The following is a 12639-nucleotide window of genomic DNA, read 5'->3' as shown; positions in this document are numbered from 1 at the left end:
AATGGAGTTACTAGTGAATACGCCGCTTCACCAAGTGAGCTAATGGTGCATCTGCAGGAGTGTGTAGTTGTTTCAAGGTTTATCACTGGCTTCTACTTTTTAGAGTACTTGTACTAAGCTTATGAAAGAACAGGTTTAAAATGTTAAGTGTTTAGTAAACTGATGCTAAATGTAATTTGCTAGGAAGGATTATCTAGATCATAGTCTTCAAGCTGCTGTGATGTCTGGTGTTTCTAGCTTTTTATTTTTAGTTTCTCCCCGCTTTCTCCCATCTTTTCTGCAGCCTGCCACCCCCCCTCTTGGGAACACACTACCTGACATGGAAACAGGTTGTGATAGGAGGGCTAAGGGTTGGAGTTGGTGGTGCTTGCTCAATCACAACAGGAATGGATTAGGTCTCCCATTTAGAGACCAAGCCTTGAAATGTGTTTACTCACTAGACTAGTTTCAGTTCACTTGAATAGAAATGTTGGGTAGGAAAGGGGTTAGATTCCCAGTTGAATTTGATGAGTAAACTAGTGGGGAGTGTGTGCCTTGAGTGTCTTTCTATGTTCCCCCTACTCCAGGATTGTATATAGGGTTTGAGTTTATGTGGGAAGATTTATTGGGGTTTTCAGCTAGATCTGTTTGGGAGTAAGAGTGGAATCCGAATCTCATTTACCTGGAAGTAAAATCACCAGTCTAGATTATGCATTTTAGAACAGTCACAGAATTGGTAGCTTATTGCCAGACTAATGTTTCTGAACCCTTGTTGGTTCCATCCATATAGTGCGCCACTAATGTGCTTTCAGGGAATCTAAAATGTGCAGTGGTAACCTTTAAGGCTTTCAGAAAGTTTCAGAAGTTAGTTTTGTAGAAGTGTCACTAAGGTAAGGTATTACATGTCCTCTGCCTCATTAAAATACAGCTAAGCCAGTGTAATGACTTGGACTTGCATCTGTACTTGGGGACTGCTAGTCTAAATGGCTCTTGCCATGTAATATTTTTACTTTCACCATTCCTAAGATGCTAAGATTTTAGTGTCTGGCTAGAAGAAACTAGTGCACTGCTCTATACAGATAATACTGTTAACCAATATGGGAAGATTGTAACTTGCACAGATGCGTCTAATTCTAGGAAAAATGGTGTAAAAGCAAACCATGTGCAGAATGAATGCCTCCATGCTTTCAAAGCCACACTCCTAGAGTCATGACTTGGTTGTAACTTTGGTTAGAAGTCTCTACAAAATGAAAATGGGCCATGGAAAAGAGCGTGTGCTTTTTGCTTGTTAATGTAGAGATCGCTCTTCTGCATTAGGTCTATGCAGCGCCCCTGGTTAGACTTGTAAGCATATCAAGTTCACTTTCAATTGTTATGCATGCTGTTACCTGTATAATTGTTTTGTGCAAGCCTTATTAGCAATGGCACAGGGTTCTGTAAACCCCACTTTAGGCAGTAAGTTAGCATTAGATACCCATTCATCCAGCTAGGGTTCTGCATTTTCATTCAGGAGCAAAGTACCACAACATCTTGCTACATCACCATTACAGTAGCAAGGGATATAAAATGATCGCTTGGATTTATTTACAATCATTTCTACTGAACTTTATTCTTTTTTAAAGTTCACTTAATGAATATGAAACTCAACCTATACAAGTAATTACCCAGATCACTTGTTGAACTGCTAAAACAGGATACGTTTACAAACTCTTAAAGCATAATGGGCTATCTTTGAAAGCTAGGCCTAGATGACAATCCGTACAAATAATTTTGCTGCAGGGATTCTCAAAAGCAACAGAGGCAAACTACTTTTTACAAACCCCACCCCTGAAGAGTAGACCTCTACAGCACAAAGAATGGTTAACAGTAAAAACATTGCACAATGCTCTTAAGTATATTTCTACTCGCCCACCTAGCTCTTAAATTTATTTTTATTAATTCTACACAATATTGCAAAGAGCACTTGCAATGCTAAACAGAAATACAGGTGCCAAATGTAATTAAGGATTGCTTTTATTATTGTACAAGCAGCACACAAAACTGGTAAGCGGTCAAAGGTCTGGAAAACAGTAGCCACCACTATTATCAAACAGACCAAACAGAATTGCTTGCTATTATAATTACCATATATACAATTGGGTAAAGGCTTCGGGGGGGGGGGGAAAGGTTTTTTTTACATGATTTCAGTGCAGAAAGCTTGCATAACTTTTTCTCTGGAGTAGAAAGAGGGTAATGAGTACTTTCCTAGAACGATTCCCTTTAGCTTAATTTAACGCAGACAGTATTCTAATGAAAGAACTTGATTCAAGTGATATATTTTATTGAGGAAAAGGATGCTTGTATGCAGCTTTAGATTAGTTGTAACATTATTGAGCAACCTTGCAAACTTAAATTGCTTCCAGCTCAACACTAGTTTAAGACATTCTGAAGAAGTTACAAGCATCACGGTTACCTTGTGCTGCTCTAGAATCCTGGGTTAAACATCAAGTGTCATCTACTGCCCCTTCCCCAAGGAAAGTAAATCAGATTACATATGCTTCACCCTTGATTTGAAAGTGAGAATAAATGAAAAAAACAATTCGGAGCTTCAGGGCAGTCGACTGAACTGTTTCCTAATGCTCGGCAAATGAGCCATGTCTCGTATTGTGCTTAGAAATGTTCACAACCAAGTGCTGTTTCAAGAACGGCTTTCTTCACTTTTCTTTTTCTCTGGATCAAACTGGGTGCTTTCATATAAAATTTTCTTTCTCATCCCTTCTTGAACCATTCGTTGCTGGATCCTTAGTTTTGCATTATTGTATCTACAATAGACCCTCAATAAAGAAAAGGCAACAAAATAATGAATGATACCCATCCTATTTTAGAGAATAAGAACTCCCAGTATTTATTCAAATGGTATAGTATTGAACCAGCCTGTACTTTGAAGATAGAAATGCTTTACACAACTTTTTTTTAAGTAACTATTCTGCAAACAAAAATATGGAATAGATGTGCACATAGGGAAAAGTTAAAGAAAGCTTTGTACAAAGGGAACAGACTTCTGCCTGCACAATAGGACTTCACCTTCCTCACGTCCTCTCAATCCACTATATGCACCTTCATTATGCACCTTTAGCAACAGGTGAACACATTCCTCTTCAACCAGGCCTTTGGCTGATGAACATCTTATACCCTTTTAAAAGTGCTTATGGGAGGGAGATTTATTGGTGGTTGGTCTTTTTGCTCATTATTATTTTGGGTTTTTAAAAAACGTTTTATGTTGTGAACCACCCTGAGATCTGTGGATGAAGGGCAGTATACAACTTTAATAAAATAACAATGGCCACAAAATCTGCTTGGGAGAGAAGGCACTTGGGGGAGATATGTAGAGTCTGCAGAAAGTAGATGAAGGCAATGTTCCATTGCAGAAACAAGTCTACTCATGCAACACTGGAGTCTGCCATCTCTCAGTTGCATCAGTGAAGATATTGGATGTGAATTTGGATTGTTATACTGTACTACCATATTATTTAAACACCCCTCCCAAGCAATGGACAGCTGGAGTAGGGTGCAGAAGGTGCAAATAAGTCATATATTTCCAGGAATAGCCTGGTACGCTAGTGTGATTACATGTGCTGAGTTGTAGGCAGGGGTGTCAACTTGAGTAAAATATTGGGTGGGCTCAGGTAAGCCCCATGCTGCATAATTATTCATAAGGCGTGGCACACACCATTTGAATGGCAATGCCCATCAACTTTGGGGGACCTGGTTCCCTCAAATATTTTAGGGGATGCGCAAAGGGACATAGCTTCCTAGGAGTTGGCTCCCAGGGTTGTAGGAAGAATCCACCCAAAGCCTATCCGCTCACATCTTCAACACAAGTCTGAGAATTTCAGAAACATACATACCAACATCCTAATGTTGTCAGGATAAAACCTCCCACTCCAAAGTCACAGGATCGTCTCACTCTGCCTAGGCAGAAAAGAAGTTTGTTTGTTTGTAAGTTATGTAGACAACATAACAATTGGACAAGAAGAAAAGGAACTAACAGAAAAACAACGTAGGAAACTTATTTTAGAAGTATTTAGCCAACTATTTCTGAAGATACAGTTGGCTTTGCATAATCTTTATGATACCATGGTTGCACAAACCAATGAGACAACACATTAAACAGAATGAACTACAGAAAATTTGGGATAATTTGACATATGTACTAACCTCATAAAATTTGACAAAAGGTGAATAAAGGAGGAAATGCAGCCTGTTGAACAAGACAAAGACTAGATTCTAGAACTACTGGCTGCAAAAGAAAGGAACCCTCTTATAAATCGGTATTGTTATAATGAGGCTATTATTGTTTACCTTTACCTTTAATTGAAAATAATAAAAACTATTATTAAAAAAGAGAAAGGAACCCTCTTAATTATCCTCAGCAGCTGAGGTATGCTTATGAATACCCCAACTGCTAAGAAGTTTAAAGAACAATTGGTATGCAATGTTTTGGAGACTGATTGTGCTGTATGTACACCTTTGCCGGGAAGGGTTTTAGAGAGGAAGCAAGCAACACTTTATGTCAGTTGTTGCGATGTATTAATTGCTGCATGGAGCAAAGTATTACCAGAAGAGAGAATGGAAACAAAGAGAGAATGGAAACAAAGAAAATATTACATATAAAAAGAAATATCTGCAGATTAACCTTTACTTACTAGTTGCCAAAAAGTGTCCAAGACCCAAAGTTAGACCACCCAATGAGCCATAGAGCACTGATTCTCGAGCACAAGGGACATTTCTGACGTCAAGTATTCCCAGTAGCTTAAAAGACTTGAAAGAAATGACATATATCACATTAAACAATGCATTGGTTATGTACAGAACCCTCTGAAGTGCTGCATTTAGTACAGTAGATCACTAATAGTGATGTAAAGCAAAAAGAAAAGAGCATGTGGTTTTCCCACTGGGCCAAAAGGACAAGAAAAGGACACAACTACTGAAAGTAATTTATCTTACTATCATTATTCTCCAGTAGCTTTTTAAAGGGGTGGGGTGAAGTTGTTGAAAAGCTACTCTGTTATTCTCATTGTCATTCTCATACCAATGGACAAAGCATGCATCAAATCACCTTGATCTTTTGCAGCTACCATCCACCTGAAGGCAAAATCATTCCCAATGTGGTATATAAAAGGCTATGCTTGATTTTTGTATATTTTTTTACATCTGATATCCCACCTCTCTTTCTTCATGGTGGCCTCATATACCTTCAGACCATACTTTGGGATACTTGAGTTTAGATAGTGCCGCATGACCATATTGATCCTGTTGAATTTCTCAGGATTTGACGCACTGATCAGTGACACTGAGCCATCCTTCTGGGTTGGAAGGCTCCACATTGCAGTGGTTCCTATCTTTCCTGGAGTTTTGACAGGAGTATGAGCATGCTGATTCTATTGAATTCTCAGCACCATATGATGCATTGGAAGAAAATCCTATACAAATTTCCACTTTGCATCACCATTCTTTTAAAAATACAAGCGTGCTCTAAATTTGGCATTTTTATTTTACTTGCATTTAGTAAGGGATACGTAACTGGAGGTGAACGTAAGTAGAGGTACCACTGTATTTGGGGGGGGGGAAAGAAGTTTATGCTGCAATCCTACAACCAGTTGAAGGCCTGCTGGGGTGGGGGTGGCGGCAATAGGAAACTGTGAGTGCTGTTGTACAGCTGGAGAGAAGTTTCCAAGTGAAACAACATTAAGCTGTTGAGGCCCCTTGGTATGTCTGTGGAAAATGGAAAGTGCAGATGTCTCACAAGCAATGCAGGTCTAAACATGGCATTTTGGGGTTGTATTGGGAGTCATGGATCTGAAGCTTCCATAGACTGCTTTGCCCACCTCCACCCAACATGCTCACAAAATTGGTCTGAACCGGAACAATGGAAGGAAGAATTCTTTCCCCCACTTTCCAACTCTGGCTGCAGCAAGCTGGCAGGTCTATAGATGCATCTGCTCTAAAGGAAAACATTTTCTTCCAATAGCAAAGGTTACATTTATAACACAATCCTATTCACGTCTACACAGAAGTAAACCCACTGAGTGCAATGAGGCTTCCTTCCATGTAAGTGTGCATTGGATTGCAGCTAGAAAAGCCTCACTTGTCTGCCCAAACATTCAGGGTCAGGGCATAAAACAATGGATCAAAATTTCTTTGGAGCTACAGCTGTCATGTCTTCGGTATACCCCTCTGGTTTCCTCGAAGATGAAGGCAGGATTAAAAACAATTTTAAATTATTAGTATTTTAAAAAAGAAAAGAAATGCCAGCGATTGTGACAAAGGAACCTGAGTAAACAAAACGAGTATTATGGTCCACTTATGGCCGTGCGACGCGTTATGTGGACTCAGAAATATATCGGGCATTAAGTGGTTTGAAGCGAGGCTCAGTTTCCTAGGGAAGGAGCGGTCTATCAGGGCGATAAGGCGCGACGGTTGAATAGAGCTTCCACGCTCAGGGGCAGTGTACCTGCTAGAAGGGGAGGGCCAACAGAAAAAAGGCTACCCGGCTACCGGGAGTCCGCTGTTCGGGAGGCAACACTTGGCTCCACGAGCCCTGCTAGCCTCGTCACGTCGAGGCGGTTTGCGCGCTGCTCTGACGGCACAGAACCCGCAGCCCCTTCCTCCGTCCACACAGCCAACGAACACTAGGGAGGCCCTAAGGAGCTCGCCGACGGCGCCTTGCCTCCGCTCCCAGCTCATTTACCTTCTCCGCGTCCCCGACCTCTTCCTCGCCCGCCATAACAACCCCGCTTGCCAGGCTTCTCCCGGCCGACCAACCGCCGCAACTAAACCACAGAGCCCTAAAGCCTGAGTTGCGCAGAGAGGCCTCTCGAGCAGACGAAGGCGGCCGCTCTACCCATCCGTCTCTGCCGTCCGCCCGGGGTTTTTCCTCCCTCCCCCTCCTTTCCCCTGTATGGCCCCTCCTCTATCTCTATGGTGCTCGGAGAGAGAGCGGGCCGGCGCCATTTTAGGTCTGGAGAGGAGATTTCGAGTAAGGAATCCTTTGTTCAGTGAGATGGGTCACGGAGCAGGGCGCGCGCCTGCGCGGGACCGCGCCGCTTCCCTCCGCTCTCAGCCTCCCCCACCCTCCCCAACCAGCAGCCTTGCGCGCGCGCGCGCTCCCGCGTCCTGCTCCCGCCGCGAACGTCGTCGCGTCAGGGTGTTTGATGGCGCCTAATGGCGGGCGGGGCGGGGCGAGGCGGGGGGAGGAGCGCCTCAGGATAAACCAGCAGCAATTAAAGACTAACGAGGGCGGTTGGCGGGCCAGCCACGTTCCCGGCGGCAAGGCTGCCGCAAGTGTTTCATAATAAGGCTGGCCTGAAAATTGAGGGACGTTCTCGCAAGTAAGCCGCCATGGCTGCTGCTTCTTCTGGAAGAAATCTTCATGTTATATGGGCTTTTATTCCCGTCTGCGGAAAGGCGGGCATGTGAATTTGAAAAGTTCCGAAACGAAAGCGCGAAACATGGGCGTGGTGTAGTGACTCGAGGGGTGGACTAGGACGACCCAGCTGTAAGGGCCTCATAGGGATTTCTCTCAGCCTCCCCTCCCTCGCAGTTGTAAATGACAACCCCCGAAGAGCCCAAGTTTGGATCCTAAAGCAAACCATGGCTTAGCAGCAGCAGAACCACCACCAAGGTCAGAGCAAAGCTCCCCTGATCTCCTATAGCACAGTAACACTTAGTATGACATACGTCCAGGCCCAGGGCCGGATTTAGGTTTGATGAAGCCCTAAGCTTATGAAGGTAATGGGACCCTTTATATGGCCAGCTGTCCACAACAAATTGTTGCTGTTTTTTGTGTTGAATATATGCTATACGGTAATTTCTGGACCTGTTGTCGTTTAGTCGTGTCCGACACTTCGTGACCCCATGGACCAGAGCACGCCAGGCACTCCTGTCTTCCACTGCCTCCCGCAGTTTGGTCAAACTCATGCTGGTAGATTCGACAACACTGTCCAACCATCTCGCCCTGGCCTCTATAAAACACATCAGTTACCCACATCTGCCTCCAGACATAAGTGAAAAACACACAAAATCCTTGTGAGACCACAACTACAGAGAAACACAGCAGGCGGTGGTTGTTTTTCTACTAGCAAGGCAACAAAATTTACTTCACTGCAGGAGGTTGGACTGGATGACTCTTGAGGACCCCTTCCAACTCTACCATGTTGTAATTCTATGGAGTACGAGGTAAAAAAAGCCAAGAGGATATAAGTCGAGTAGCGTTATCTATTGGCTAGAGAGAAGCTACCCTTCAATTTAGGAAGGCTCCTAGGGCTGAAGGCAGATGGAAAAAGCCGTTGCCTGTTGGCCAGCACAAAGCCTCTTTCCCTGCACTTTGCGGTCACTTGGGAGTGCTGCAAAGGGATATAATTGATTCTTGCTGCGTTTCGTATTTAAAAACTGCATAGATTAGTGACTGATAAAAAGGAATCTACAGTGTCAAAATCCAATATGCATAAAAATTATCCCAATAGTTAAAATAGTTTTAATTCTTTGTATTTGCGTATGGAAATAGTTCTACTTAAGAATTATGATAGATTGTTTTTTCTAGGCTTACATTCCCCCCCCCCCCGCCTTTCACCACAGGAAACAAATCCTAAGGCTCATTTCAGTAATCAAAATAAACAAATCCTAAGGCTTATTTCAGTAATCAAAATACAAGTTAGGTTATTATAACTAAAATAGTGCTTATTCTTTATCTCACATAAATAGCTAGTAGGTTGCATGCCAGCGGCAGTAATAATTTCATTAGTTCTGTATTATTACTTTCACTGATGTGTTGTGGTTTATGAGAAAAAGAACTGCAAGCACTGAAAAGTGATACTGAAATTTTATTTTATTTGCTTTTGTCTGTAGTTATTCTGTGGCATAGTATGAAATAGAAGGAAACAGGGTGATGGTAAAGCAGCATTGGAGCTGTACCGAGGACTAGGTAGATAATCTTTTATTTTATATCACGCAGTTATAGATTGTTCAACTGAAAAATACATGGGGCTTTACATAATTTTAATATAAACAGAATTATTTATGCTTGGATTATGGATTGGTATACTATGGGTTAGACCAGTGCTTTTATTCTTAAAAAATGTTTAGGAGTACTCTCATTTTTATTCAAGAAATTCACCATTTTATAGTTCAAATTGAGAAAAATAAATACAGTAAATGGACAAAAGTACAAAGATTCACAAAATGCTTAGGGGTATGCGTCCCCCTGCATACCTGCAGAAAAAAAGCACTGGGTTAGACACAGAAGTGTAACCAAAAAATAAATACATTTTTCCTTTCATTTAAAAATACATTGATGACTTTTCTTAGCAGTTATATAAGATATATTAAACAGACTATTAGGCTTTTTACAAGAAAATGTAAAGAGGTTATTTTATTGTATCATACTTTCTATTTTGAATAATTTGGAAAAGCAAGGTAAATTTGTTTACATGAGCGTGATTGACAGCTGACAGAAAATCAATGGAATGAGGAGAGAAGAAGTTTACAATGACTTCCTCACTTGCTGGTGCAGCACTGCCCAGAGGTTTAGGGGAAAAGCGCATATTTACAGGGGACTGCCTAAGTTATTTGACTGAAAAGATTTCTGACATTTGAAAGATACAGATTTCAAGTACATACTGTATCTGCAATGAATGAAAAGTTAGTTCCATATGCCATCTGGTGGTTGTCTGTGAAGATGCTGTAGCTTTAAAAAAAAAGTAGATCGTCTCAGGGTGCATCCTGATGACATAATTTTAGAGGTGAGCCTGCTGTGGACCCACATTCATCTACTTGGGGTGGAAGTATGGTCTTTTTATCTACGTTGAACTGAGAGGAAGCTTGTTTTTCCTTTTGCTGCCATAATACTGCTTAGTTATGCTTTGACACCTGCAATGTTTCAAATCTCTGTTGTTTTAAAAATAATTTCAAAGTTCCAAACAATTATGTAATCATGGTTTGCATCACTGGTTGGATAATATTTGGACACATAATAACTTAAAGTTTAAAAAGGTAAAAATGTACATTTGTTGTTGTTGTTATATTTGTACCCCGTCCATCTGACTGGGTTGCCCCAGCCATTCTGGGTGGCAAGCATATACGTTGTCAGTGGTCGCTGGTGCCCATTGGGACAAGTGGGGTGGATGTCAGAGAGGCCAACAGGAGGTGGAAAGAGCCAATGACAGGCAGTGTCAACTAATGTTCATAAAGCTGCCCTTCCTCAGGGCAACACTGAGTCTGAATAGAAGGTTTACATGTGGTAGGAATGTATTAAGTATAATGGAAGCTGGCAAATGACAAACTATGAAACTGTAAATGTAACAGGAGGCTGAGTGACTGCTCCTGCGGTCTCTGAACTAGCTCCCTCTTCTGACGTGATCAGTGCCATCCAAGCTGACAGCTTCTCAGGAAGGCAGGAATATGTGAATGGAGCCCCCCAAGTGATTGTGCTACTCAAACTAGCAGCCCTGGTCACACCTCAGGCAGTGTGTGCAGCATAGATGCTGGATGCAGAGGTTTTTTCCACAAACAGCCTTTTGTGTTGGTGGCAAAGCTGACTTCTATGCAAATATCTGTTACGTGATCAGTCTTGATAGTATTTTCAAAGGGCATGCTTCCTGTTACTTTGCTGAACTAAATAAGCTCCCAAGCTTTTGTGCACTAATCACGTGTTTCATAGCATTTCTCTCAAACTTATTTTAAAGCCAGCCCAGATCATCATCACTTTCCCAGTAAATAGGTCCTGTAAATTAATAACATTGAAAAGCTGGACAGTTTGTTCTTTTCAATGGGTTTTTTATTTTTTTAGGCATAGAAGTGGGTGGGGGGGGGAGAAGAGTAAGGAAAATTCATATAACCTATGTTGTGTCACAGGAAACATCAAATAAATCTAGTGGAATCAGTTCCTGATCTTCATCTATTTCTTCTTTATGTTGGGTTCCCCAGGTGCTTAGCCTCTTAAACAGTCTCCGCAAAGCAGCAAATTTCCCTTTGCTCCAATCTTTCTTGTCTTTTTTATTTTCAAACCTGTTTTTCAATTCCTTGTACTGCTTAAGTTGTTGGTTTTTTCTAAAAAATAGCTTAAAGTACCTGTAGTTATCACTGCTGATGTACGCTTTAGTCCCTGCTTTTGCTTTTTGCATTTTTGGGTTGATGTTTAGCAAAGCCATGAATCTGCCATTCAGTTTCTTGACATTTTTTCTTAGCTGAGGTAGTTTTTCTGACAGTTCTAGCACACTCATATTAATAAATTCCATTATTCTTCAGAAGGCCTTTCTGCTTGAAGTTGGTGTTTTCCTTTCAAAGTCTACGGACAGGAAAATCTTATTAATTGTAGATTAAGTCAAAACTTTAATCATTAGGCATCTATTAATTTTTTTTTACTAACCTCATAACACTGTTTTGTCTTTTAAACTGATAGATTTCCATGGATCAGGACAATATATATCTGGCAGTGAAATGCAACTTTTTATCCAAGAATTATTAGTATTCTGTTTCTATGAAAGCTGATGACATCACTATTGCTTTAGTGACTTCACAGTAAATGAAAGGCCAGCTCAAAGATGCTAAAATGTGCTGTGCATGTACCTTCTGCTTCAGGAGACAAGTAACTGTTCCATCTGGTTCAAAAGTTGGTAGTTCCATTCTGTGGTGAGATCAGAAGATAGGATGACAAAAGGCAACTGGAATGTGCAAGGCCTTGTGCACTTGGGAGGCAAGGACCCTCGCCCATTTCAGATGATCTGGCTTCATCTGCCACTCCCCCCCCCTACCCTCACATCTTCCTGGCATCTGATGCATCATATGTTTAAACAGAGCTGCCTCTCTGTTTAAAGGCAGGGGTTGATTTGTTTCTATTTCTATTCCCATCCTCCTTTTCTGTGTATGAACTGGAGGATCTTTTTATGCCCTCTATTTTACCATGTGCTGCTCTTTTCTAATCATCTTGCTCCTTTCACTCTCTCCAACTGTCACTTACAACTTTCCCTCCCCACCCCCGTTTCTCTTGCATTCTGCATCCTGTCCTCCACATTTCTACTCTTGTTCTCATTTTCCTCTTGGTTCCTTCTGACTTGCTTTTTGCTTTTAACCTTTCAGGAAAGGAATGGGAAAGGTCCATCCTTTTTTGCCAGAGACCTGCCACTGTATCTTGGAGCTGTATGTTAGCCTAGATTCCTTTTGATACGTTGCATATGGGTCTGTTGTGTTTCAGTTGGGAGTTGATAGTTGCCCAATACCATCATGAAAATGTTGTGTCTCTCCCTCCATCTCAAAGTACAGTGGTACCTTGGGTTACGTACACTTCAGGTTACATACGCTTCAGGTTACAGACTCCGCTAACCCAGAAATAGTACCTTGGGTTAAGAAATTTGCTTCAGGATGAGAACAGAAATCGGGCGGTGGCAGCGCGGCAGCAGTAGAAGGCCCTATTAGCTAAAGTGGTGCTTCAGGTTAAGAACGGACCTCTGGAACGAATTAAGTATGTAACCTGAGGTACCACTGTAGAATGCTGAAGAGGCCAGGTGCTTTTGATGAATGTCAGTACTGTACCAGGATGCAATAAATTTTTGGCTTTTCTAGTATTTTCCCACAAAAACATCTTAAAGCAAGCTGTTTGTCTAAGAAATTCTTGTTCTTTCCTTT

At 41.6% G+C, this 12639-nt stretch overlaps 1 protein-coding gene across 1 annotated transcript; it reads right to left on the bottom strand.

The window, feature by feature from the left end:
* Positions 1–2282: 2282 nt before the first annotated feature.
* Positions 2283–6896, bottom strand: LOC128410890 (cytochrome c oxidase assembly protein COX20, mitochondrial). The gene is made up of 4 exons (XM_053382703.1): positions 6710–6896; positions 4665–4779; positions 3867–3930; positions 2283–2792 (listed from the first exon to the last, which is right to left on the bottom strand). Exons 1-4 carry the CDS (start codon positions 6743–6745, stop codon positions 2657–2659), a joined length of 351 nt encoding a protein of 116 aa, XP_053238678.1. The 5' UTR covers positions 6746–6896; the 3' UTR covers positions 2283–2656.
* Between the last annotated feature and the right edge of the window lie 5743 nt (positions 6897–12639).

This window comes from Podarcis raffonei, chromosome 3 (assembly GCF_027172205.1).
Source record: "Podarcis raffonei isolate rPodRaf1 chromosome 3, rPodRaf1.pri, whole genome shotgun sequence".
Classification (NCBI taxonomy): Eukaryota; Metazoa; Chordata; class Lepidosauria; order Squamata; family Lacertidae; genus Podarcis; species Podarcis raffonei.
This window is presented reverse-complemented; position numbering and strand designations above follow the sequence as displayed.